At 37.0% G+C, this 23,619-nt stretch overlaps 2 protein-coding genes across 3 annotated transcripts in view; one reads left to right on the top strand and one right to left on the bottom strand.

The window, feature by feature from the left end:
* The window catches only part of LOC121313224 (phosphatidylserine synthase 1-like), a 22,486-nt gene extending 8,058 nt beyond the window's left edge, over positions 1–14,428 (bottom strand). Inside the window, exons 1-8 of the mRNA XM_041245551.1 lie at positions 14,094–14,428; positions 11,393–11,484; positions 11,267–11,311; positions 10,477–10,601; positions 8,667–8,825; positions 3,876–4,027; positions 3,427–3,568; positions 493–605 (exon numbers count right to left, since the gene is read on the bottom strand). Of these exons, the coding sequence (XP_041101485.1) occupies positions 493–605; positions 3,427–3,568; positions 3,876–4,027; positions 8,667–8,825; positions 10,477–10,601; positions 11,267–11,311; positions 11,393–11,484; positions 14,094–14,338 (1,073 nt within the window). The 5' untranslated portion in view covers positions 14,339–14,428. The remainder of the gene's footprint in view (positions 1–492; positions 606–3,426; positions 3,569–3,875; positions 4,028–8,666; positions 8,826–10,476; positions 10,602–11,266; positions 11,312–11,392; positions 11,485–14,093) is intronic.
* Positions 13,931–23,619, top strand: mterf3 (mitochondrial transcription termination factor 3). 2 transcript variants are annotated; one of them, XM_041245553.1, is made up of 9 exons: positions 13,931–14,096; positions 14,754–14,856; positions 18,365–18,740; positions 19,333–19,485; positions 20,253–20,442; positions 21,031–21,178; positions 22,281–22,352; positions 22,547–22,708; positions 23,361–23,619. In XM_041245553.1, exons 3-9 carry the CDS (start codon positions 18,380–18,382, stop codon positions 23,553–23,555), a joined length of 1,281 nt encoding a protein of 426 aa, XP_041101487.1. In that variant the 5' UTR covers positions 13,931–14,096; positions 14,754–14,856; positions 18,365–18,379; the 3' UTR covers positions 23,556–23,619. The 2 variants fall into 2 exon arrangements, with proteins under 2 accessions (XP_041101487.1, XP_041101486.1); XM_041245552.1 differs by lacking the exons at positions 13,931–14,096; positions 14,754–14,856 and adding an exon at positions 14,590–14,720.

The raw sequence follows: 23,619 nt of genomic DNA, 5'->3' as shown, positions 1-23,619 counted from the left end.
TTGTTGAAGAGACAGAGATATCAGTGATTAATATGGGATTCAAAGTTAGAATTCTGTTAAATGACAAATACAGCAGCTTGCACTTAGATGTTAAATCTTGTAATATACAATTATTAAGATGTAGCTTTTTAATAATGTATTAATGTCTTTCAGTTTGTATAGTTACCTTTGATAGATAATAAACTGTACTGTTTTAAATATACATATTATACTTAAAATCCATGATTGGCAACATTGTTTTGAACAATTAATAAAAGTATTTTAAATACTTCTGAATTAGTCATTTGTTTATAGGAAGTGTGTAACCTAGGAGATCCTGTTACAACATTAAGTATTAATATAAAAAACAAAGGTAGTCCAACTAATCATTACATCATTTAAATAGTAGGTTACACAAGTGGATCACATGACTAAGAATTATTTCAAAACACATTAAAATAGTCCTAGGTCTGCAGTATTTAAATAGCAAAATGATTCACAAGTGTATCTTACCGTACTGTGGGGGCTGTAATGATGCCAATGAATAGAATTCTGCACCAGCTCAGTGCATGACAGGCTTGGAACACTAAGATATGTTTCAGGAAAAACGTATTCAACTCTGTCAACTGAAAAATAACCAAAATTGATGTGTTAGAAACATATGTAATATCATGTGACTTACATGTGTAAGTCACCCAAGAGAAAAAAAAAAACACACGACAACAATATTTTTTCAATCAATACTAACCTTAAAAAATAACAACATTATTGGTTTTAACTATTATATTCCACAATGTGTTTTGTTGAAGGTTAAGCTTTGAGATGACTTGGCATTCAAATCTTGTAAAATAAAATGGTCAAGAATTGTAAAAAAAACAAATATACATAAAGAAATACACACACAGTACATGGTGTATCCCCACCCATGCATACATTATAGTAAAAGCCTAAATATTGGCATATCTTAAGATTTGTTGGTAAATGTTGACATTTACCAAGTAAAGCGGTAAATATCCAAAATAAACATGATACCTTTTTACTTTGGACATTTACCGGTAAAAGATTAACAGGTAAATATCCAATAAGCAAAATATCTTTCTTTATAATGCTGGACATTTACCACCTTACTTGGTAAATATTGACAGTTACCGGTAAAACTTAAGATTTACTAGATTCAAACTTTTACTGTAACAAATACATATTTGTGTGTTTTGGAAAGGATTCCTTTTTTTGGTTTATATGGCTAAATGATGCCAAGATGTTCTGAATGATGACCTTTTGACAACCTCTGGTGACCACACATATCAACGAATATACACGTGACTTACACCATAGAAAAGGTGGATTCATGTGAAGACAAATTACACCAAATATGTAAAATATGAGAGAAAGTTAAACACACATGACCTCCTCTAAAGTTGGTTACATCACATTGCTATAAATTAGGCGATAGCTCAGAACCTTCACCACTTTCTCAGGGATTCCTTTAACAGAAGATGCATGTTGTATAAAATGAATACAGTATGGCGAACTAGACTGAAAACTAAAGCCCTTTTGGGAAACGGTTCCAAGAGTATGACATAACCAGGTATGTGCATTACAATGGCCGGGTTTCCATCCAACTTAGAAAGTCATTCCTCTCTCTCTCTCCAGATATTATTTATGTGATGTAGCACGCACACACCACGCACTACAGGAACTGCATGACTAAATGGGGTTGGTAAATCTGTTCAGCATGAGAAGATGTATGGGAACATGTCAAAGTCATACATTATGCTCAGAAGTGCAAATTCCATTTGTGATGTAACCTTGCGCAACTTTCTACTATAACTAAAGGATGTGCCAAGCAATCCTTTATTGGCAAGCTTCTTTGACCAAATAGGGAGAAAAAGCATCCAATGAGACATTTAAAGACCTCTTCTTGCAATGACATATTCAACATTTCAGATTACCATTTGACTCCTAAAACATGCTTTATAGAGAAATTATTTTATAAGAAAGATTATAAAAAATACCAAAACTACTACAATAAAAAAACAACCTGGTTCCACGAATTTGTTAAAATTTTCAAGCACATTTTAAATGTAATTTTTTTTGTTAAAAAGCTCCTATTTTGATTTTCTGCACATGTTAAGTGTTTTAACAAGCAATACTATAGCAAGGGAAAGAGGTTTCCACTATTTTGGCACATTCCTGCAGGGCCGGAGTAGCAGGGTCTCAAAGCAACTAACTGGCTGATGCTGTTATTGTGTGGTAATCAGTAGCAATGAATGTGCTGTCATTAGAACTCTCTCCATTCCACAGAGAACTGAGTCACTCAGTCTGAATTGTAATCAGAAACTTGGACTGTATACTGCAGCCGACTCCTATAAAAAGAGTGCTGAACTTTATTTTGAATTGCCTGTGCACCGCTTGTTTTAAACTCACACTGACCTGTTAAGTTCTTGCATTTAGGAATATTCTTTCCCTGTTTAAGAGACAGATTTAGACTTAAGGAAATGCCAGTGCAGACACATTGTAGTCTGAGGGCGTTTGCAGTGATGGATTAGGAGGTAGGCCAATTCAGTACGAAGAACACACCCTGTTATGTTCTTGTATATTGTATGTAATCTAGTCATTATTTTTTAATTGATAAACTAATATCTATTGGGACATATCTACTGTGGAAAAAACAGTAAGACAGAGAAGGGTTGAAAAGAATAAACAGTACGGAATGCTTTTAAGTTTATTACAGATATGCTGTTCAGGGGTTCAATTCCATTTACTTAACAGATTCAACTTTAAGGAAAATAAAAATTCATGCAAATAACAGTTGCCGTGGATTACTGTTTATTTGGATTCAGGTAACAGCTACACTGCTCCATGCCTCCTAACAATCAAAAACAGCTATTCATTGTAATGCCTTTTCAGAGTCTTGCTGGAGACATACATAGCTAGTTTCACCTACCCCGACTCACATTATATCTTGGACTTCCTAACGTACTGAAGAGAGATAAGGAAGTCCATTCTACTAGTGTTAAATTGGGGACTGGGAAGAATGATCTTTTTCTTAAGAACTTGAATATCTTTTCAACTACCAACTTGCAGGAGTCAATACCAGTTTTCAAATATTTCCTTATTGCCAACATTTATAACTTCCATAACAACAGTATTATTACCAATAGATTTTACAAAAAATTCAAATTCACAGTAGGCTACTATCAAGTATTAAGGGTTCATAAAACTGATACTGTTTGTCAAAACTTGTTACTCATGGTTAGCATTTACATTAAGCAACAATGTGAGGACATTGGTTCTTTAAAATTAATAAATTCTTTCAAATAATAATAATAAACATATGTTCAGTATAACAAAAATATCTCCTTAGACCACTGTTTTAGAAAAAAATTCTCTTTCTGATCCCTGTGCTTTAGTGTACCACTTGCACAATTCTAGTGCTGAATTTACCTGCCAGATTATCATGAAGAGGTAGATTCCAGCCACCCGCTGAAAGGATGATTTAGGGTCAAACCAGCGCACATAGGTCCAGCTGGCTGGAGTGAACTGCAACACGGCTCTCTTGATCTTTCCTGTGGTGGAGTGAATGTCCCTGAAACATTTAAAAAAATAAATGGCAACTATAATAAAACACACTAAACCACTGGTATACACCAACAATGTGTCATATTTTATTGTTTTTGGCTTGAAAACATTTTTTAAAAAGAAGCAGTCCAATTCTGTTCCTATATTTACATTACAGAGCTCAGGGGACAGGAACTTAAAGACAGAAATCAGAAAAATTCTGATCATCATGTCCTGCTTTTCTGTACTTTACAAGGTTAAAGTGGTTTTATGAATAAAACACACTAAATCACCACTGAATGAATGGCACATTTATATTCAGCAGCAAAACCTACTTGATGCTTGCCCAGTGGTAAGTCCTTATCTCTAAGAAGCGGCACACAGTCATTCCAAGCCAGATCCCACACCCGTTGCAGAGAAGAATGTCCAGAATAACTTGATCCCACCAACACTCCGCAAAGTTAGGCAACAGGTGCATGAAGAAAAGCTAAGAGGGGAGAAAAACACATCATCAGGGCTAAAAAACAAATACACGTACCAGCGTATCCTTGGATTTAACTAAAACACATAAAAAAAAATACATTAAAAAAACACCTTTAACCTTTATAGGAGGGATGTGCATTTTGGTACATTTTAATGAACGTTTAAACGCTATGCAGTATCATTGTTTAAACATTTAAACCATATTTGTTATGTATACACAAACATGCACTTTATACATTGCATCCTGTATTGCAGCAGCAATACTGGATTAGAGAATGTCTTGCAAACTTTTCCTCACTTTACCAGTGTGCAGGTTGCAACAGTGCTGCGATGGAAGTAACCTACCAAGTTGCTAGCTGCAGCTATAGTTGTTCTGATGAAGGCTTTATCAAGACTGGCATTTACACACAGCTGCAGTGTGTGGGCAAAACAAGCAACATCTTCCCACTTATCGCATAAGTTTCCAGCATCGATCATGTTACTTGCAATGTCATGTACACATGCAACAATCTTCTCCTGTATCCCAAATTCTTTAGTTATTTCTGCCAAACGAGTTGCTATATTTTGAGCACTGTGTCGCTCAGGCATTGCAATAGTTTGCAGTACAGTTCCCATCAGCTCCCTGGTGGGGCTAAAGTAGCGCAGTTACAGTTGTGCACGAATCCATGGCCAGACTCGTCCAAGTATCTGTTGCGATTGACTCGTACTGTTTCTGTTAACTGTTGAATCATACATACAGCGTACTCGTGCTGTCATAACTTTGCAATACAGAACTTGATATGATGGCTCCACATATTTCAAGAGACCTCAGTCCCTCTGCTTCTAGTACACCAATTTATCCTTCACGATTATTTCTCCCACAAGATTACTGATTCATTCGATCTTTTGTTGTGCTGCAAAGCTTCCACAGGCCGCACCATCACGCTCGTCTTCTGCCCCACTTGAAACTGTGCGTTTCAATTTAAGATGTTTTAGCATTGTGCCTGTGCTCCCACTATAACTTCATAGTTAATTACATATAGTGCATTTGACAGATTTCTCCCCTGCAGTTTTAAAACATTGCCAAACCGTACTCTATTTCCTTCCACTCATCTTGACCAGTCTGAAACGCAATTCCTCAATGAAAGACTTCCTTCTGTTCACGTGTTTTGGAATGAATGCTTGTTCTTAAAGTATCCTGGTCGTATTTAACTGAGAGCTGTTATTATTGGCAGGGGGTGTTTGATATAAAATTAACAAACCCATGCTAAATTACTAGTTTTTTTTTTTTTTAAAGCATACATTTGGTGAAATGTGTCACATGACTATTTAAACATCTAGCACAAACGTGTAACCACTTTTTAAAAACAGTTTATACGTTTAAAAGGCCCCATCCCTACTTTATAGTCTACTAGATGCGTTTTTACAAGTGTTTATGAGTTCTAGTTTCCCATCATAGACATCTGTAACACAGGCTAGAGCAATGTGTCTTTATATTAGTAAACGCCAATGATGACAACAATTAAGGTATATTAGGAACATGAGCCACAAAAATATTAAACCACTGCATGTCAATCAGGGAATAATTTAGGTAGCAGTTTGAACCATTATGTGTTTTCCTGTCAACTGTAAAAGATGTGTGGTGTGTCTAATTAGCTTGCTCTCAAATGGTAAGAGTATGTTGAAAATCATGCAGTTTAGTTGTGACCGCTACATAAGCAAAGCGAACAGGTCATTTGGAAAGCATCACCCACACAACTGGTGAATCATTCAAGGCGGAAAAATGATCGTACTCTTTGCAAACACAAAAGATGCAGTGCTTCTCAATGAGAAATTGCAGCCTGAGCCTCACATCATTCTTCTGCATTGATAATAGCTAAAGCAACACAACCAGGGCACTGACTCCATGCCAATCTTTTAGCCTATTTTCCAATTTGAATGGTATCCACCGGTACCTTTGGTGAAATTACATGGTAGATTAGTTACAGCATCTTGTTAGCTTTTTGGTACTTCTGCAAATTAAAATGTACTTAGGACAGTGCAACTGCGATGTAATGCTATATTTCCAAAGCAGGCTTGCTTGTACCAGTTTTAAGCAAGCTGTACAACAAGAGAAGCAAGCAATTTACCCAAAGTTATGTTGTAAATCAGTGGCAGAGCAGGGAGTTTATTATTCACAGACAAACTACAGAAAATCCTAAAAAGGTCAGCAATGTCGCAAATTGATGTGGTCACGAGTCATCCACTAGCTCCACTGGACCTCGCTGTATAAGCTGTATGAGATGTGTGCACCTATTCAGCAACAATTATGGAAAAACAGTTGGTTCTCTGACTTCACAAACAGGCATTATCATTGGTTCAGGGCAGTACTTGCAGTAACAAAGGTCACGGTTTCTCAAACATTTGCCAAATAGAATAGCTATTTCAGGAGCTATCACCTAACATGCACCACAACAACAACAGGACAGACATTCTTCATTTTTTTTTTAAACATCTATTTTTATTTCTCAGTTCTGCAAGTAAACAATTCCAAGGGAATCAAAGTACTGCCACTGAATTCTATATTTATACTTTACAGCTGTCCTGTTAATTAAGCTGTGCTCAACAGGTGCATTTTAAACAACATGACTCTTTAGAAAATAAGAAAGCGCATCAAACACTGATGAGGCAGGTTGGAACCAGAAAGGTGTCATGAAACCAGTACAACAAAAAACAAATGCTCCAACATTCACTGGGTACATGGGCAAGAGCATGAATCTGGGTTTGGGAAAAAGTTGAATGAGTTTACAGAAGTCAATGGACTCAGTCACATTATTAAATGACATGGTTCCACATAAAGATTCCCTTACTTCCAGAGCTTAAAGGCTTTTGCAGCCTTTTATACTCAAATACATGGTCTACAAGTTTTGTGCGCGAGTATACTTTTTACATTATATATATTATTTTTTTTTTCTCTTTTCCCCTTCAATAATCTTTAGTTTCAGCTGATATAACAGATTTCCTATTCTCTGTTCTGGGCCTACAGCTTGTAGGAGTGTAGCCAGGCTTCTACACTGACTGTAAAGCAATTTTTAGAACGCAATTAAGGAACCAGAGAACAGAATCCTTGAATATCCCATTAAACAATGTCTACCTGAGCTAGCATGTTAGTTCTGATTTAGGTCCTGTATACACTACATAACTGATCTCGAGAACCATACTCAAAAACGTTTGAATGGATCCAGCTCAGCCTCCACACTAATAGTTTGGTTACAGTTCCTAGCAGTGCAATGAACTGTGGGACTGAATACGACAGTATCCCAGCATGCACTGTGTTTATAATCTTGCAAATACAGAGCCTGTGCCGGCCTAAGACATACAGCTTTTTAGCACGTACGTTATGGTTTTGTTTCTTAAAACCACAAGGTATATTTTATAATGTGTGGATTTTGTTTTAAACTCTGAAGTTTTTGACCGATTTCATCGCTGATATCAATGTGCTACGTTCCCTCTAAGTCTTTTATTTAGTTAACCACCATGGCTAAAGCCACATATTTTTTAGCCACACTGGAAAAACTTGTTAAGCCACTTAACAATACTTAAAACATACTGTTCCACGTGTATGAAACATATTATTTATACTTATTTGAAAACAGATTATTTAAATGCCAGACCGCAGCCTTTACAATACACACAAAACTGTATTATTTAAAGTGTACTATAACTCAGATTCCCATTTAATAAATGCTAAACTTAGTCTCATATGAAAAAGCATTCTGAATAGGTTTGCAGAGATATTCACGTATTGCATAATCCTTATTTTGAGTGCGACGCGGTTTTCTTTCCACTGCATGTTTCGCTTGTGGCGACGTGGCAAGTGGCTAGCGGGAACGTAGATGTGCCTTGATTTTGTTTTCTGATGCTCCATGACTCACCATTTTACAACAAGCCTCAGAAATTGTACATGGTACAGCAGTATTGACAGTCATTCTCAACTCCTTCAAGCGCCAGTTCTGAGAACTGCATTTGCCATTGCATTTTGGGATATTGGAGGATGCAGAGCATTCACACTTCTGACAAACGGCACCCCCTGATGCAATCTAATTTAGTTCCGGACTCAAGACTACCCCTGAGGTGGTCTTGAGTCCAGTTCTCGAGTACGGTATTAAACATTGCATAATGTAGACAGTAACCGTATTTAGCACTTTTAAGACGGTTTAAAGGCAACTAATATGGTTTAAAAGGTATAGTGTGGGCAGGGCCTTCGTGTTTTGGGGTCAATAAATATGAATTCCTCCAAAGGCTGAGATTTGCAAATAAGATTTCCATAGCACAGAATCTCTGTGTGTCTGGCTGCTAATCCAGATGAGATTTGCCAAGAATAATAAAAATGAATGAAATGTGCCTAGTACTCACGTTCTTGATGCATAATCTTAAATTCATCCACTTTTCAAAAATAAATTAAAAAAACAAAGAAGATCAGTTTTGATCTACAGTAACATCATGAAACAAAATGAAGCATCCCCTGGGGCACAGTGCAATCTGAAGGAACCTATGATTGAATGGTTTGTTGTAGGAATGGCCAGAGGGTAAAAAGGTAGTGAATGAGACAGAGAATCATAGTCCATCGAAGATAAACTCTGTTTGTTAATCCAATTTGTTTGTTCTCAAGTGCTTTGCCTTACCTCTGTCATCTCCCATGTGATACTGATTGTCCAGCAAAGACCATAACTGCGGATCAGAAGGGCCTTCATGGACCATCCCCAGAAATGCCCGAATGCAAATATGTCAAAATGGCTGACAATCCGCTCCCATGTGATGTTATGGCAATTTTCAGCATATTCCTAAATGAACACAAACAAATCCCCATTACTCTGGGAAACTGCCACGGTAACCCTTAACAAGTATATAGGCACAGTTTTGGCTGGCACTGTGCAAAGTCATCAATACTAGTAGAAACCATTTTTGGGGAGTAATATAATCCACCAGGGACAATTTGAAATTGATCAAAGCTTGTCAGGAATGGCCACTAAACAGAAAACCGAGAGATCACCCACACCACAGGGTACACTATTTTGTACTGCTAACTTTTGGAAATAAAAAGGTGTCAATTAATTTATTAGGTTACTTTATAAATACAAAGTTATGATCAAACTGAAAAACATATAACTATTCACAGATTCGCTCTCAAAAGAGGAAGATGTATATCCCAATAGATTAATCCCATTGAGGAAACATTTAAATAAAATATCACTCTACATTTCTATGCTATAGCTTATGTTTGTAGTTACCTAAAGAGTGGAAAGACACGGGGCAACCAGGTCCACAACCCCTACAACCCTTAGCACCTGCTGCATCCTAAAATAGATCAGTATAGGTCTTGCACAATAAGACAGTGATGAATGTCAGGTTGTCAAGTTATAACAAAAAAACTTCACTAGCATGCATGAATATTTAACCCTTTAAGGACCAGGATCATGTTAACACGATCATACTGAAGCAGGCTTTTGGAATCGCAATCGTGTAAACATGATAAAAAAAGCACTTTGTTTTGATGACTTAAAGGTTCACCATACTTTGCAGTACAGGGTTGAAATACATATCATTACATAGTGAAGGGACTGATGTTCACATCCTTTTCATTTTCTTCATGTGACATCACTGAGAGGGGCATTTATTGCCTAAAGGGTGGAGACAGTTTACAGCAGCCCACAGAGGCAAAAGAAGAAACAAAATATCACATGAACTTGTGTAGAGCTAATAGAAAAACACTAAATCTGATGTATTTGAATGGTAATAAGAAGATACTGTTTCATGAACTAAAGTGTCAGGTATGTTTTTTTTTCCTTATTACTGATAATAATGGAATGCATTATTTTATTAATAAATATTTATTTTGAGAAAATAAATTGAGAGTAGTGTCCATTACTGCTTATAATGACACTAAGAAAAAATGTGTATTATGTCACTGCAATCACTCAGGTGAAACAATGTCTTGTAATTGGCCCAAACATCAATATTTTTCAACAAAACTTTCAGGAAGTACAATAAGGTCCCTCGGGTCATAGAATAACACATTTTTATACATGTCTCTCTAAGCAGAATACAAAACAACTTAAAAATATACATTAAAAAAGAAATATGTTGAAAAAAAAAAGGAGACCATTTCCAAGATGCTACTGTAATAATTAGATTTGTAGTGAATTTTTATAGGAAGAGAGTCAACTACAGCCAAAAAACGCCTGGTCCTATGTGAGCAACCCACTGAAAAATGCTTGGTCGTGACAGGGCAAGTACAATCAATAACATACACCACTTGTATGTCTTTGAATTTTAGTTAAAGATTACCAAAGCTGATCCATCACAAAGCATATTCATTTTAGTCACAGCTTTCTAGGTCATGTATACCTATTTCACACGAATGTCTAAGTCAGAACCCTGCCAATATCAAAACACAACACAAGAGAATTCAACTTCTTGGTTCCGTTTCCTCACCATGATGTCAGCTTCACGAGTGGCATAGCGCAGGTTAGGGTCCAACCAGTACATGACCCCCTTCACCTGCTCCCAGTTCAGAAAGAGTACAAACACCAGGACGAGGAAGTACAGCACACTCAGACCTGCAAAATCAACACTCCTGCTCAGTGCTGCTCTACTCGTGGCATGAACATGACGATAATTACATTTTTACACACTGGGTTGTGTGTCTACAGTCAATACCAATCAAGGTGCACATTTAAACCAGACAGTACTTTACTTATTCAACACCTAGGTTCAATTAAACATATAGGGCTACATTCAAATATATTTACTCCAAATTTTCATAAGCAAAATTTGTATCTAAAAGCAAAAAAAAATACAATAAAACACAAAAAACACAACACCACTTTGAATGTATTATAGAAACAATTTACAACTACTAATAAGACCCTCCGTTTAAGGCGTTAGTTAAATCTTGTTTGGTGACTGGGTGAGGAAATGCCTCTTACACTGATATTGACTTAAGCAGACTATACAAACCAACAAAGCAAACTGATATGAAACTTCCATGCACAGTGAAAGATAATTCTCTCAGTGTTTCAAAATGGAGGTTTGTTAGTCATCTTTACAAAATGCAAAACACAATTCAGTTGTGTGTGTAAAACGAGTACTGAGCAATGAATACTGGTTCAGTTTTCCATACAGTGCTTTTGTACAGGGGGTACACTACTGAAAGAAAATGCATTAAATCCTAATATTTGGTACTTTACAATGTATTCATTTTTTTAAAATGTTTTATACTTACCAAAAACCATGCGCCATATCGCTGGATGTGGTCTTGTAAACGGCCCTGTAACATATTTGCAAAATCATTTTTTTTGAAGTTCTGTTATTATCTTCAAATCAACCAAACAAAGACAAACCCACTTACCATTCGGAAATGCTAGAACACTGATGATGAGAAAGAAGAAAATCACCAAGAACATGCCTACCCAAAGGTTGTCTTCATGCACCGAATCATTTCTGTCAGGACACAAGAAAGAAAAAGAAAGGTCTCTCATACCAGAATTGACCACAAAACAAAGACACCACTCAGTTTTGCACCCATACTCCACAAGGATAAGGGTACCCCTTAGATACACACATGTACCTAATGACTAATTCAGCAAGGTGGTGCCATCTGCAAATGATCTACCAGTTTAAGGAAAAAGTAGATCAACATGACCTACATACAACACACTGTATGCACAGACAGGTGGACATGCTTTCTTCCCCCCTCCTTGTGTAAAAGTAAATCCAGACCAAACTCCTTGATTAAACTTTCATCACAACTGAAGAAGTACACATACCTGCCTTGCCCCCCACCCCCAGACAGTGGGCAATAAATATGTCTGACCTTCAGTCACAACTAACATACCTGCTGTCATAACAAACTTGCACGTTTATTGTTTCACGTATCTGTCTGAAAAACGCAAATGCAGCAGCAATACCTGAGTTCCTAAGGGCTTAAATAACTTTTTTCTTTTCTTAAATCCAGTAAGAGTGCCTTCTTGACTCTGTTTTGCCTGAATGCATCGGTAGGATGAACGTTACAGTCTCGGCCTGTTTCAAAGCCAACATGTAACCACAGCAAGATAAGTGCAAGTCTACCAGAAACCACCTGGGCTTACACAGTTCATTCAATGCTAACAGAATACATTAGTTATAAACATGAAGTGCCAGTCTTGGTCTGCACCAACTGCTGCCAGGAAGATAAGCAGTTAGGCCAGACAGGTGCAAGAACTAGCCAAGGCTGAAAAAGCACTCGTTTCCCCCGATGCAAAAAATGTTGGTTCTTATATCTGTTTGAGTGATATTTATCCTAAACTTTGACCAAGTGTAGAATGTTTCGAAATAAAAAAAAAAAAGAGAAAATGGAGTAGATGTTAATGTAGTAAATACACTGTGTACAGCCACTTTATTTTTATATTCAATTTCAGTCTTTTCCATTTATACAAAATGGTCTTATGCCTGGTTTCCAACTGCCAATGGGGCTGAGTTCATTAACTCAATCTCAGCTCTATATGTGGACACAGTAAGACCATCATTGTTTCCATCAGCAGGGAAGATTCAATCTGCTCCTGGAAATTAGCAGCAAAGCTCATAGGACAACGCTCTCCCTAAATCATTGTGTCAAACGAAATATAATATGTTGTTCTTAGGTTTAAACACACATCATACATACATCCTTTCAGATCCCAGTGAGCATTGCTGCATGTCATTATTTATCATTTGCATTTGGACACTTGATGTGTCACTGGAAACTAACTTCCAGTGGCACACGGAACAAAGGCATTACAAACATTCAATTTTGAACAATGGAGTGCTATTATGATAGATTCTGAAATACATTCCAGTTAACTAAGCAAGATTAAACAAAATATTTTAAGAGCGCGAGAGTGGAAAGAACCTTTGAGATGACTAAAACCAAAACCATTTTTTTACAGACCATAATAACGAAGATCTTTCTACAGGAATCTGTGACGTCAAGCTAACCACCAGTTCTCTGGATTTTGAGCCACCACAGGTGGACTACCCAACCTGCTGTACCTGCAAGTTCAGAGACAGAACTAGGCGTATACTGCAAAGGGCAACAGTCATATAACAGCATTTACCACTGTGCTAAGTTTGCACCATTTTCTGGAAAACTGATAATGCCAGAGCTTTTAATTTGAATAATTTTAACATCAACAAGTGTTTCACTTAGAATAAAAATTGTGTTAACTTAGCATGGGTACACACACAGCTTTTTAAAAAAATAGGAGGATACAAAGCATGAAATACTGTAACCAATAACACAGTCATGGCAACAATTACATACTTGTTTAGGAACACTGAGCTGTTCTGGTAGCATTACACAATTATGTAATTAGTTTTTACCTTACTGCAATTCAATTACGGATTATCATTCAACTAACTGTTCATATTAAATGTCGATCATATCACAATAATCGACTTCTAGTAACGGTTACGAAGAAGAGTACCGCCCCCCCCCCCCCTCCTTTCTAATGTCATGGCGACCCCTCAATGCTAAACAGCAGGCATGTACTGAAAACCAATTCTGACAATCCATACAATATTACAATAGACAGTTTATATACTTAGTCACACACGAGCTAGAAGATGGAATGTGTACTTTAATGACAGTGTATACAGTAAATAATAAAAACAAGTGGCTGTACACCGAACCAGTGAATGGTTTTTCATACCAGGAAGCAAACTGAAACATCAATTAAAAATTAATTTTTAAGGATCCTGTCTTGTTAAATTCGAATTTCATAAAACATTAACTAATATATAAGATGAAGGAGATACTTTATTTGATACTGAGTCCATCGACCTTACGGCATTGGTCTGCATAAATGAATAACTCAAATGAGCTGGTTGCATAAATTATATAGGTAGACTATCATTGCGGCTCGCTTGTGTCGTTACCTAAATGGATACAATATCCTACGCGTTTTAATGTAGCGCATCACCAATGCTTATTGAACATCTGGATTACACTGCTGTACCGCTGATAATACAAATTTGGTAATTCGACATCTGGCACGTCGCGGCAACACGCGCACCAGAGTCACTCCATCGCTTACCTGGTAAAAGCAAAGTACATGAGACTGGCTGTCGTAAAAGTGAGCAGCGTGATGGTGTGCGGTTTGTAAAAGAAATCAATGGTGATATCTTCCACTTGCTGTTCGTTAATCATACGGAAATGCACTCTGTAATTGACATCGTCTTTGCTAAGTGTCTGACATTCTGATGCAGGCGCCATCTCTGCAAAGCTCTTCTGCTTCCCTGCCTCTCTACAGCCGCTGCTGAATGAGCTGCGACTGCCCATGTGCTCTTAAATCTGGGGGGACTGAATGATTGCAATACAGGATTAGTACCCAAACTACACAAACTCAGACAGAAACAATGAAATAAGACAAAGTATTATATATCAGTGTTTTACTCTGTCAACTGCGTTGTTTGCGATGCCCTTGTTTGTTTTTGCGGGCAAGGTCACTGGGCTCCCCCAGTCTGCATGAAGATGAACTCTCCCGCACTGAAATGATTACATTTCCGAAGGACTGCTTGGTGGACCCACGTGGGTGAAATCGGTCAAACGCACCCACGGTGTTTCTGTTTATGCAGGCCAATTTCCCATTTGTGTCGTCGATCTGAATTTAACTAATTAAATTGCTTTTATTTTGGATACGGTACGTTTACACCACTTGACAGTAAGTTGATTGCCTTTTTTCTTCTAATTTTAGGTTACACCAAAAATAGCACGGAGACGCAGGATATTGCAACATCATTTAGTTGCCCAAATTGTTTATATGAGCATAGGCAGACCGGGGCACGCTGAGAAATTGGGTAAGTTGAGACACTGCTCATAAGTTCCTGTCACATGGTGACATGTTTCCATGTAGTAGGATAGTCATGTTTATTTGATTTAGTTATTGCATTTATATAGCACTGTACAGTACATAGCAGAAAAAAAGAACAAACCACAATACGTTTTATAGCATATCAACAATACAACTGCCACAATCAGACCATTAACAGTATACACATAATACACAAGCAACAGTTTTAGTTACATTAAAACCCACTAAGATAAGAAAGCCATTTTATAAAAGTGCGTTTTTAGTCAAGACTTGAAAACTGTAACGGGCCCAGCTTCCATGACAAACTTTTCAAGTTGTCAGACATTTGTGTTTCATATCCTAGAGTAATTTTTGAGAAATGAGATATTGTGACTCATAGCCAAACAAATACAGCACCTACTAAGTTAGGGCTTCTCAAACTCGATCCTGGGGACCCCCTGTGGCTGCTGGTTTTCATTCCAACCAAGCACTCAATTACTTAACTAGACCCTTAATTGAACTGCTAATATTTCAAGTTAACAATAACATTTGTTAAGTAACTTGAACTGCAACTGTTTAAGAGCTGAAAACAAGTAAAAAGGTATAATTAAGCAAATTATCAGTACAATTAAGGGTCTAGTTAAGTGATTGAGAGCTTGGTTGGAATGAAAAATCAGCAGCCACAGGGGATCCCCAGGACCGAGTTTGAGAAGCCTTGTACTAAGTGAACTACTGTGTTTCTGCAGAAAGAGTTAGGACTTGGAGAAATGCCCGCATGTGTAACATTGACAAAACAACACTTGGAAAATATGATAAAGAACAGCCTTCAGCCTCTGCCATGTCCAGTGGCTATTACTCCAGAGGCTATCCGGCTTCTCCGTAAAGCAGGTCCATGGGTACCAAGAAGAGTGGTGATTGCAAACCAGAGAAAATTAGAATCTTGACTGATACACCTGAGAAAGATGCTAACAACCAGCAAAGACCTAATTTCAGCCACCAGATTCAAAATCGCAAGATGTCAGGCAGAGAGAACCATGCGCGATGAACCGAGTGATAATGCTGGTAAATGCTGGAGATTACTTAATTGTTAAATTACAAGTTCATAGGCTTCTCTGTCTTTTGTTGGTGGTGTTCTTGAAATAAATGAAAAATAACCATACACCAAGGTCCTGTGGCACTGCAAATGTATTCCATTTATACGGATGTGGCAGGCTGGCGAGTGGATAGATGCCCAGAGACAGACTGCAGTTCAAAAAAAATATACTTTTATTATAAATAGATACAAAAATAAAAAGGCACAAGGGCCAAAACAAAGGGATTGAAACACAAAAAGAAAGACAAAAAGCAAAATGTACAAAGTAAAGGTTTCCAGGCTGGGCAATGCCTTCACTGGATTTAGAAAATTGAAAAATCACAACCAACAAAACACCAACCTACTCCCTCCTCCCAAATGAGAAGGGGAGGCCTCCTTTTATATCAGGTGGCTGGGCGCTGATTGATTGTTAATTAACCTAATCAACTAATCAACCCCAGCCACCTGAACATAATAAACCCAGGCAGGTAGGGGAAATTAACCCCATCCCTGCCAATTTAAAAAGGGCAGAGCTTTGCTCTGCCGCAACGGACTACATTCATGTTTTCCAAAAAAAAAGATGCATTCCAGAATGTCCGATGTTGTACTGATCCTGTCTGATCCTATAAATATTGGTGGCACAATTTGCGTCTCTGAAAAATAGTTTTCTCTGTGACTTGGAGACTTATAAACTGTACTTATTAGAGATGTATGCATTAAAAACCTCACGGATTGACTCAGTTAAACCATTTTCAGGTAGAGTGGTTAGAAGTTAGTAGTTAGAATCTGAAATTAATCAGTTTTGTTTCAAGCAGGCTAATGTGATTGACTCCTAAAAGTTTTCAGACAGAAATTAATTTGTTCTTCATTAATATCCTCTTCAGTATTCATTTCCTGCTGGGATAAGTGTCCTTGTCCTTCATTAATTTTTGTCCACCTATAAAAGGCTATTCTTTTGTCAGATATAGATTTTTAAACAGAATTTTAATCCCACGTATTTTTTAATACATTTAATGGTCAGAATCAGTTAACTTCATTAAATGTTTTTACTCATACCATTTATTTTTATTGCACATGTTATGAAGTTATATTTTATAACAGGCATTATAATAATGTCTAACTTTAATGATAAATATATGCTGCTGATATTTTTAGTTCTGTTAATATTTGTAATGTTTGAATATTAAACTTTCCTGCATTTTTCATGTAAAATATATACAGTAATCTGTAGTGTATCCGTGCTCAACATCTATCCACCATGATCAAGCTCTTCAGCAAAGTTGTATGTGTTGTGTTGTATGTGCTCCGTGCTCTTCCATTGCTGGTAGTGTCACGTGAGCTGTTAAGTGTGTTGACTTGATATGTAAATAAATCCTGTTCGCCTGCGGGGCGTATCGGCTTCAACCTCCTGTGTGTCACTTGGCAGCAAATGCACACGCCCACACAGCAGAAGACTACTCTGTCACAAGCATTAATACCCTGTATCTTTCTAAACAAGGGATTTAGGGGAGCTACCTAACAAAAGCTAAATCTCAAAGCAGTAATTGTGTGAATATAGTACTTGTTCCAGCTGCGTATAATGGTACTGTATTTAAAACATGGAATCATGTTGCCTATTTCATGTTTATTCTGTGTTGTCTCAGCTTACCCTGCACTGTGTCTGATTTTTTTCTAACCGCTATTTTAAACAAATGTATTAAACTTTGACTATCAATCTACATTGTTTGTAAATCAATCACAAACCAATGTTATACATGGTGCATAGTTTCAGCCTTCTCCATACTTCATTTGTCCTGTGGGTGATGTTTTCCACAGATTATCTCAGCTAGCCCTGGTCTCCCCTACTACGCTTGTAACTGTTGCTAGAATCAGCTTGCATAATTTCTTGAACAAAAATTAATAAATAAATAACGCAGGTCTGATAACAAAACTTGTTTTGATAAAGCGTTTAAAACTTTACATAGTTGGTAAGCAAAGATATCAGTATCCAAGCTGGTAATACTTCTATAGCTCATAATAACATATGCACAGTAAAATAGTGAGCCCAGAGCTCTCCCCTGGCAGTTTGTTTGTACTTGGTTCGTAAAGTGACAAGCGGTTCTTCCCTAACGTTGTAAAAATATGGTAGTGATATATTATTACTAGTATATAGGCTCAGTTGGGTGCAGTTAAATGCTTTGTATAGCATCTCTGTGCTTTTTAAATGGTCAAATTGATCAGCTTTATTTGAAAAAAGTGAAATTCTTAAGCACAGTTAATAGAACTTTATACAAAAAGCTATAGTTTTTAACTATCTGAAAATATTTAACTTTTAAAAATCTGATTTATCTTTACCTAATGTCAGGCAACAGAAATGAGTTCATTTTACTGGTAATACATTTGTTTATTCTAAATCCTCGTGCTATATTTAATATCTTTTTTTTATTTTCTCTTTTTCTGTCAGGTTTAGATTGTGTGTATGTGTGTGTTTGTTTCTTTTGAAATGGCTTCATTTGGTCGTCAGTTCTACCGACAGAGTTCTTTACTGCAGGTGAGTAGCCTGGTGGCTTCATTGCACACACCCCGGATCCAGCATGCAGTTCAGCCTTTGGTTCCAGTCTACAGCCTTCTAGCCAGCCGTTCTTCACACAAACACAGCTGGGTAATCCCGGAAAGATGCAGATGGAAAACACGCCGCTTCAGTTCTACAGGGAGTGCTGTACAACCCCAGGACAAGAACAATCAAGATGTCCTTAAAAACAGCCTGCTTCCATATGAAGGTCAAAACCAACAGGAGGTAGCAGTAGTAGGGAGTGCTGTTACTGACAGTCAGCTGGTTGGTAAGTGAAGAAAGAGCTTTATAAAATATACTGTTGTCTGCTGTTCTGCTGCAGAGTATTGTGATGTACAGTAAGGTAAGCACTGCTATAAATAACAATTGGAAAAGTTAGGGAACCCAGTACATTGATCTCAACCGGTGATACTCACCTGTGGCTCTCCAGTCCAGTTCCAACCAGGTCTTTCATTATTTAATGGAACATAGACTTTAATTTAAGTACCTACATTCCAGGTTGCACCAAGCCCTGGTCTGGAATGGGCTGAAAAAGCCACAAGTGAGTGCTACAGATGTAAGTGATGGCCCTCTAAATATAGCTACTGTTTAAATTAAGGTCTGTTAATAGTTTAGTTTGAACACTTTCAATTTTGCCTAAATGTTATCAAAAAAAGATACTCTAAATTAGCAATTTCTAAATTAATGTTGGCTTACCTTAATACAAATACATAGACTACAATGTAAGGCACCACTGACTTCATTTCCATATACACAAAAATGCTATACACATTAAACTGTGGCAGATCTAATATCACCACTGAGATCATGAGCATGTTGTGCATTAGTAACGGTGTATTTTCATTTTTTTTTTCTCTTAGATTTAGAGAGTGCTTCACCTCTATCCCCATTTGAGGAGATTTCTGATGAAGAAGCCTTACAGATTGCTGTACAACCACAGCTTCCCCCAGCTTCTGTCACACTGAGGGACTATGTTGACCAGTCAGAAACCCTCAGCAAACTGGTCCTTCTGGGTAGGAAAATTGAGTGATGAAAAAATATTATGTTTTTGACAAGCCAAGGCTCTTAATAATATTACCCCCAGGTTTTTCACTGCTTTAATTCCACAAATTTGCATAACAAAAAAAAAAAAAAAATCTAATCACAAGTGACTTTCATACATATTCTATGCTCTTAGGCTACCTATAATTTTGGCTTTCTAAACACAGTACTTTTAATTAACTAATTTTCTCTCCACACATACTGTACACATTATACTCTCAGCTGTACTGGAGTTGATCCTAAAGAAACTAGCCATTTATAAAATGGGATGTAGAGCAGTTTTGGCTTATCTGTTAAAAGCACTGCAGTGCTGGAATGCAAGGTGAGCCACACAATGGTTTGAATCCTGGTTGCGCAGAGTTGATGGTTGGTGGTTATCCGCTGGGGACAGTTCACATATTGCGCTCAACGACCCCTACTTGTCAGGCACCCTCCAAATCAGGCAGAAACCTCCTAGTCCGAACCCTTGCCACCGGGGTTCAGTAGCTTCACACCCCTTAACCTGCAGACCCTAACCTGTTTGATAATCAGTCATTCTGATTGGCAAGTGGGTTGCAGTAGTGAGTTGAAAAATTGATAAACAGTTAATCAAAAAATCAAATAAAAATTTACACCAATTAAAGGAAAAAGAGGCGTGAAACAATGATTGCAGTGCGTTTCCCTGTGTGACACAGACCTTACTATCAGTGTCATTGAATGCCCCTTGATGATTGACGTGAATCTTCTCTCTTTCCTGAAGGAGTTGACTTGTCCAAACTGGAACAGCGCCCCAATGTGGGAAACATGCTGCTTCGCTTGGATTTTGAGACTGATATTAAAGAGAGGCTGTTCTTTCTCAAAGAGGTGGGTGTGGAGGAGAGCCACCTGGGTCACTTTATCACCAAGAACCCCTTCATCCTCACAGAGAGCATGGAGAATCTGCAGGACAGGTATGTCTCAGGATAGGCTTTTTTTTTTTTAGCCACAAAACCATTCATAAATATATAATTTTTATGACCATATGAGTCAGAAAGAGGCAGAAAGCATAAGTGTGCTTGTTTGTCTTTTGTACTGATGGGATTTTTACATAGCATCATCTGGTGGACAGATATGGTATTTGCTGTATATACTGAATATAGCTATAAATTAAATTGCTATTCAGAATAGGATAGTATTTCTATTACATGTTTTTATATATAATCATTTACTAAGACTTGGCTTCTGCTCTTGTCATGATTACTATAATTGTTCTTGGCTACAGTTTGTAATTGATACTCAATTGGCAACGTACCATGTCCATTTTAGTTATCTTTTTACTCTATTTTACATGGCTTTAAGAACACATACCATATAATGCACACTTTTCTTCAGTGAGACTAATTAAAGAAAATTACAACTATGGTCAAATGGGGCAAACACCACCCCAATTACACAAATCCCACCAAAAGTACAGTTTACATTATAACATATAAAGACTTGCCAATGTATTACTATGTTTCTTCGCTCATTTTTTTTTTTATTTCTAAATACTGTTTTAGGGTATCTTACTTGAAGTCCAAAAAGTTCAGCTCAACAGCTGTAGCTAGAATGGTCTCCAAAGCACCATATTTGCTGAACTTTAGTGTTGAGAGGCTGGACAACAGATTAGGCTTTTTCCAGAAAGAGCTTGGATTGAATGTGCAGAAGGTAGGTCTTGTGTGGAAAGTCACCTTGAGAACACAATCAGATAATGCACTACTAAACCAACAAATCAAATTCAGGGCATAAAAACAGCTATACAAACAGCCAATACTTTAATGCTGTGCTGAAATTGACTGTTTGCTCTGAACTACTGTACAAATATGCAGTCTGATGCAAAGGTTGAATAAAATAAAACACATCTGTGTTTTAAACCAGTGCTTGCACAAACCAAAGGATAATTATATAAAATGCAGTCAAACAGGTCTAGGGGGCAAGGGGTCTATTTGACATTTTGAATGAGAGCACTAAAGTAAAAAAAAGGGTTTTTTTGCCAATACATATGGCAAGACGTAAAGCAGATGGAATAATTTGTTCCGAGATGATTTTAACATTTATTCTTTGGTAATGATCTCTTTTGTTCTATGACTGTTTCTTTAGATAAGTTGTTATAAGGTTCTTATTGTATGCTTGTTTTGTGGAAGATAAATCAGTCCAATGACAAAAAATACACATCCACGTGACCTTCAAAGTAAATTGAAGTTTATTTTTATTTTAACCATTTCACTGCTAAGAGAAGTGGAATGCTACCTCTCTTGATGGACCATGTATTTTGGCCACGAAATGCCGATCCTGAAGCATTAAAAAAGACTAAGCTATATGAACAGAAATTTCAGGCAATTTCCCCTTTTAACGTAGTAGACATCAGTAGACAGTAGTATTATACAGTAGTAGACAGAGTATTATATAACAGCTTGGACTGTAAGAAAGGTGATTTCTAAAAGGTGTTTTATACGTTCATGAGGACATACAGTACTTACTGTCATTATTTTCTGATGCCTAGTTCTGAAAAATCATCTAAGTTTCAGTTCTACATCTATATCCAGCCTGTTTAACCTGATTTGTTATGGCAACTGCTATTCAAAAGGGTGACAGCAAGGTTCCCATGTAAGCTGAAAGAGGCTGTGTCATTTTTAAGAGACCACATTGTTTTGTAGTTTACAGTGTTACAACCTTTATTGAACTATGTTTATGAGGAGATCTCTCAAGCCTAAAGAACTCTACAACCAGTTCAATGATACCCTGTTGACACTTGTTTCATATTTTTTAGACTATGGATCTTGTGACGCGTCTTCCAAGGTTATTAACTGGGAGTTTAGAACCAGTAAAAGAAAACCTTAAAGTAAGTTATTTGACCATACAGCCTGTTAGTTTTTAAGTGATAATTGTCCAAGATGCAGTGCTGAGGGCTCTACTTCTTCAAGCAATTGTTGTATGTTATACGTGCATGTTTTATTACATGGTTAGCATATGCACAGTTATTGTATTATTGTCCACCAAACACCCCTAATTTTATGTTTTGATCCTTTTTTACAGGTGTGTCAAATAGAACTGGGTTTTCAGAAAAATGAAGTCCAGCACATTGTTACAAGAATACCAAAGCTTTTAACTGCAAGCAAGAAGAAACTTACAGGAATATTTGACTATTTGCACAATACAATGGGCATCCCTCACAATCTCATTGTCAAATTCCCTCAGGTACCCAAGGGTTTGGGTTTGACACTGTATCCTCAGAAGGGTTTATAGTAAAGTGCAGCTGACAGTTTTAATACAGTGTTTTCTATTAAGCAAAAGTTTGCCTGTTTTTGATGTTTCTTGCACAAAATACCAAAGTCACTGGTATCCAAGGTGAACATAAGGAAGGAACATCCTTCAACTTTAAAAATGACATGTTCCTTTTAATTATTTTGTTAATCATCCAATATATTATGTATTGAGCATTATTATTTCATCATTACAAATATAGAACAGTTTTAGTTTTAGTTCCATGTTGCAGCCAGTCTTCTTGGTTATAGCAAATCAGAAAGACTCTGATAGTTCTGTTAGTTAGTGTTAGTTCGGATATCTCTGCCTTGGCCAATACACAGGTTAGTTTATAGAAGCAAGTAAAGTTATTTTGTGGTTTTCTGTAATGCATATGAAAATGTACTGTACATGGTAAAAATAAACAGTAGTATGGACTAACACATAGCAATAATGTTGAATCGTTCTTCAGTATTGCTTCAAATGTGACTTTAAATTGCTTATTCATAAAAAGAAATGGGCTTCTGTTTTTGTGAGCTGAAACGGAAAGTTATATTTAAAAATAAAAAATAAGTCTAATGTTTTACCTGTTTGTTTTGTTTTTTAGGCACTGAATGCAAAGTTACTGAGAATTAAGGAGAGACATTTGTTCCTTAAGCACTTGGGAAGGGCCCAGTATGACCCTGCTGAGCCAAACTACATCTCATTGGATCGACTGGTCTCGCTCCCTGATGAAGTCTTCTGTACAGAGATTGCCTTGGCCTCACTCAATGACTTTGAAATGTTTCAGAAAACACTTTAATTGCAGAATGCACTTCCCCATAAATGTACTGATATATCTAAAATGATATATAAAGAGCATTACT

The sequence above is a fragment of the Polyodon spathula genome, chromosome 3 (genome assembly GCF_017654505.1).
Source record: "Polyodon spathula isolate WHYD16114869_AA chromosome 3, ASM1765450v1, whole genome shotgun sequence".
NCBI lineage: Eukaryota > Metazoa > Chordata > Actinopteri > Acipenseriformes > Polyodontidae > Polyodon > Polyodon spathula.
Note: the sequence above shows the minus strand (reverse complement) of the source record. Positions and strands in the feature narration are given on the sequence as shown.

Excerpts from the sequence above, each read along its gene's own strand:
- mterf3 (XM_041245553.1), top strand. The coding sequence starts at position 18,380 with ATGTGTGTGTTTGTTTCTTTTGAAATGGCTTCATTTGGTCGTCAGTTC. Across the intron at positions 19,486-20,252 it reads CAGCAAACTGGTCCTTCTGG|GAGTTGACTTGTCCAAACTG; the intron begins GTAGGAAAATTG and ends TCTTTCCTGAAG. Across the intron at positions 22,353-22,546 it reads CAGTAAAAGAAAACCTTAAA|GTGTGTCAAATAGAACTGGG; the intron begins GTAAGTTATTTG and ends CCTTTTTTACAG.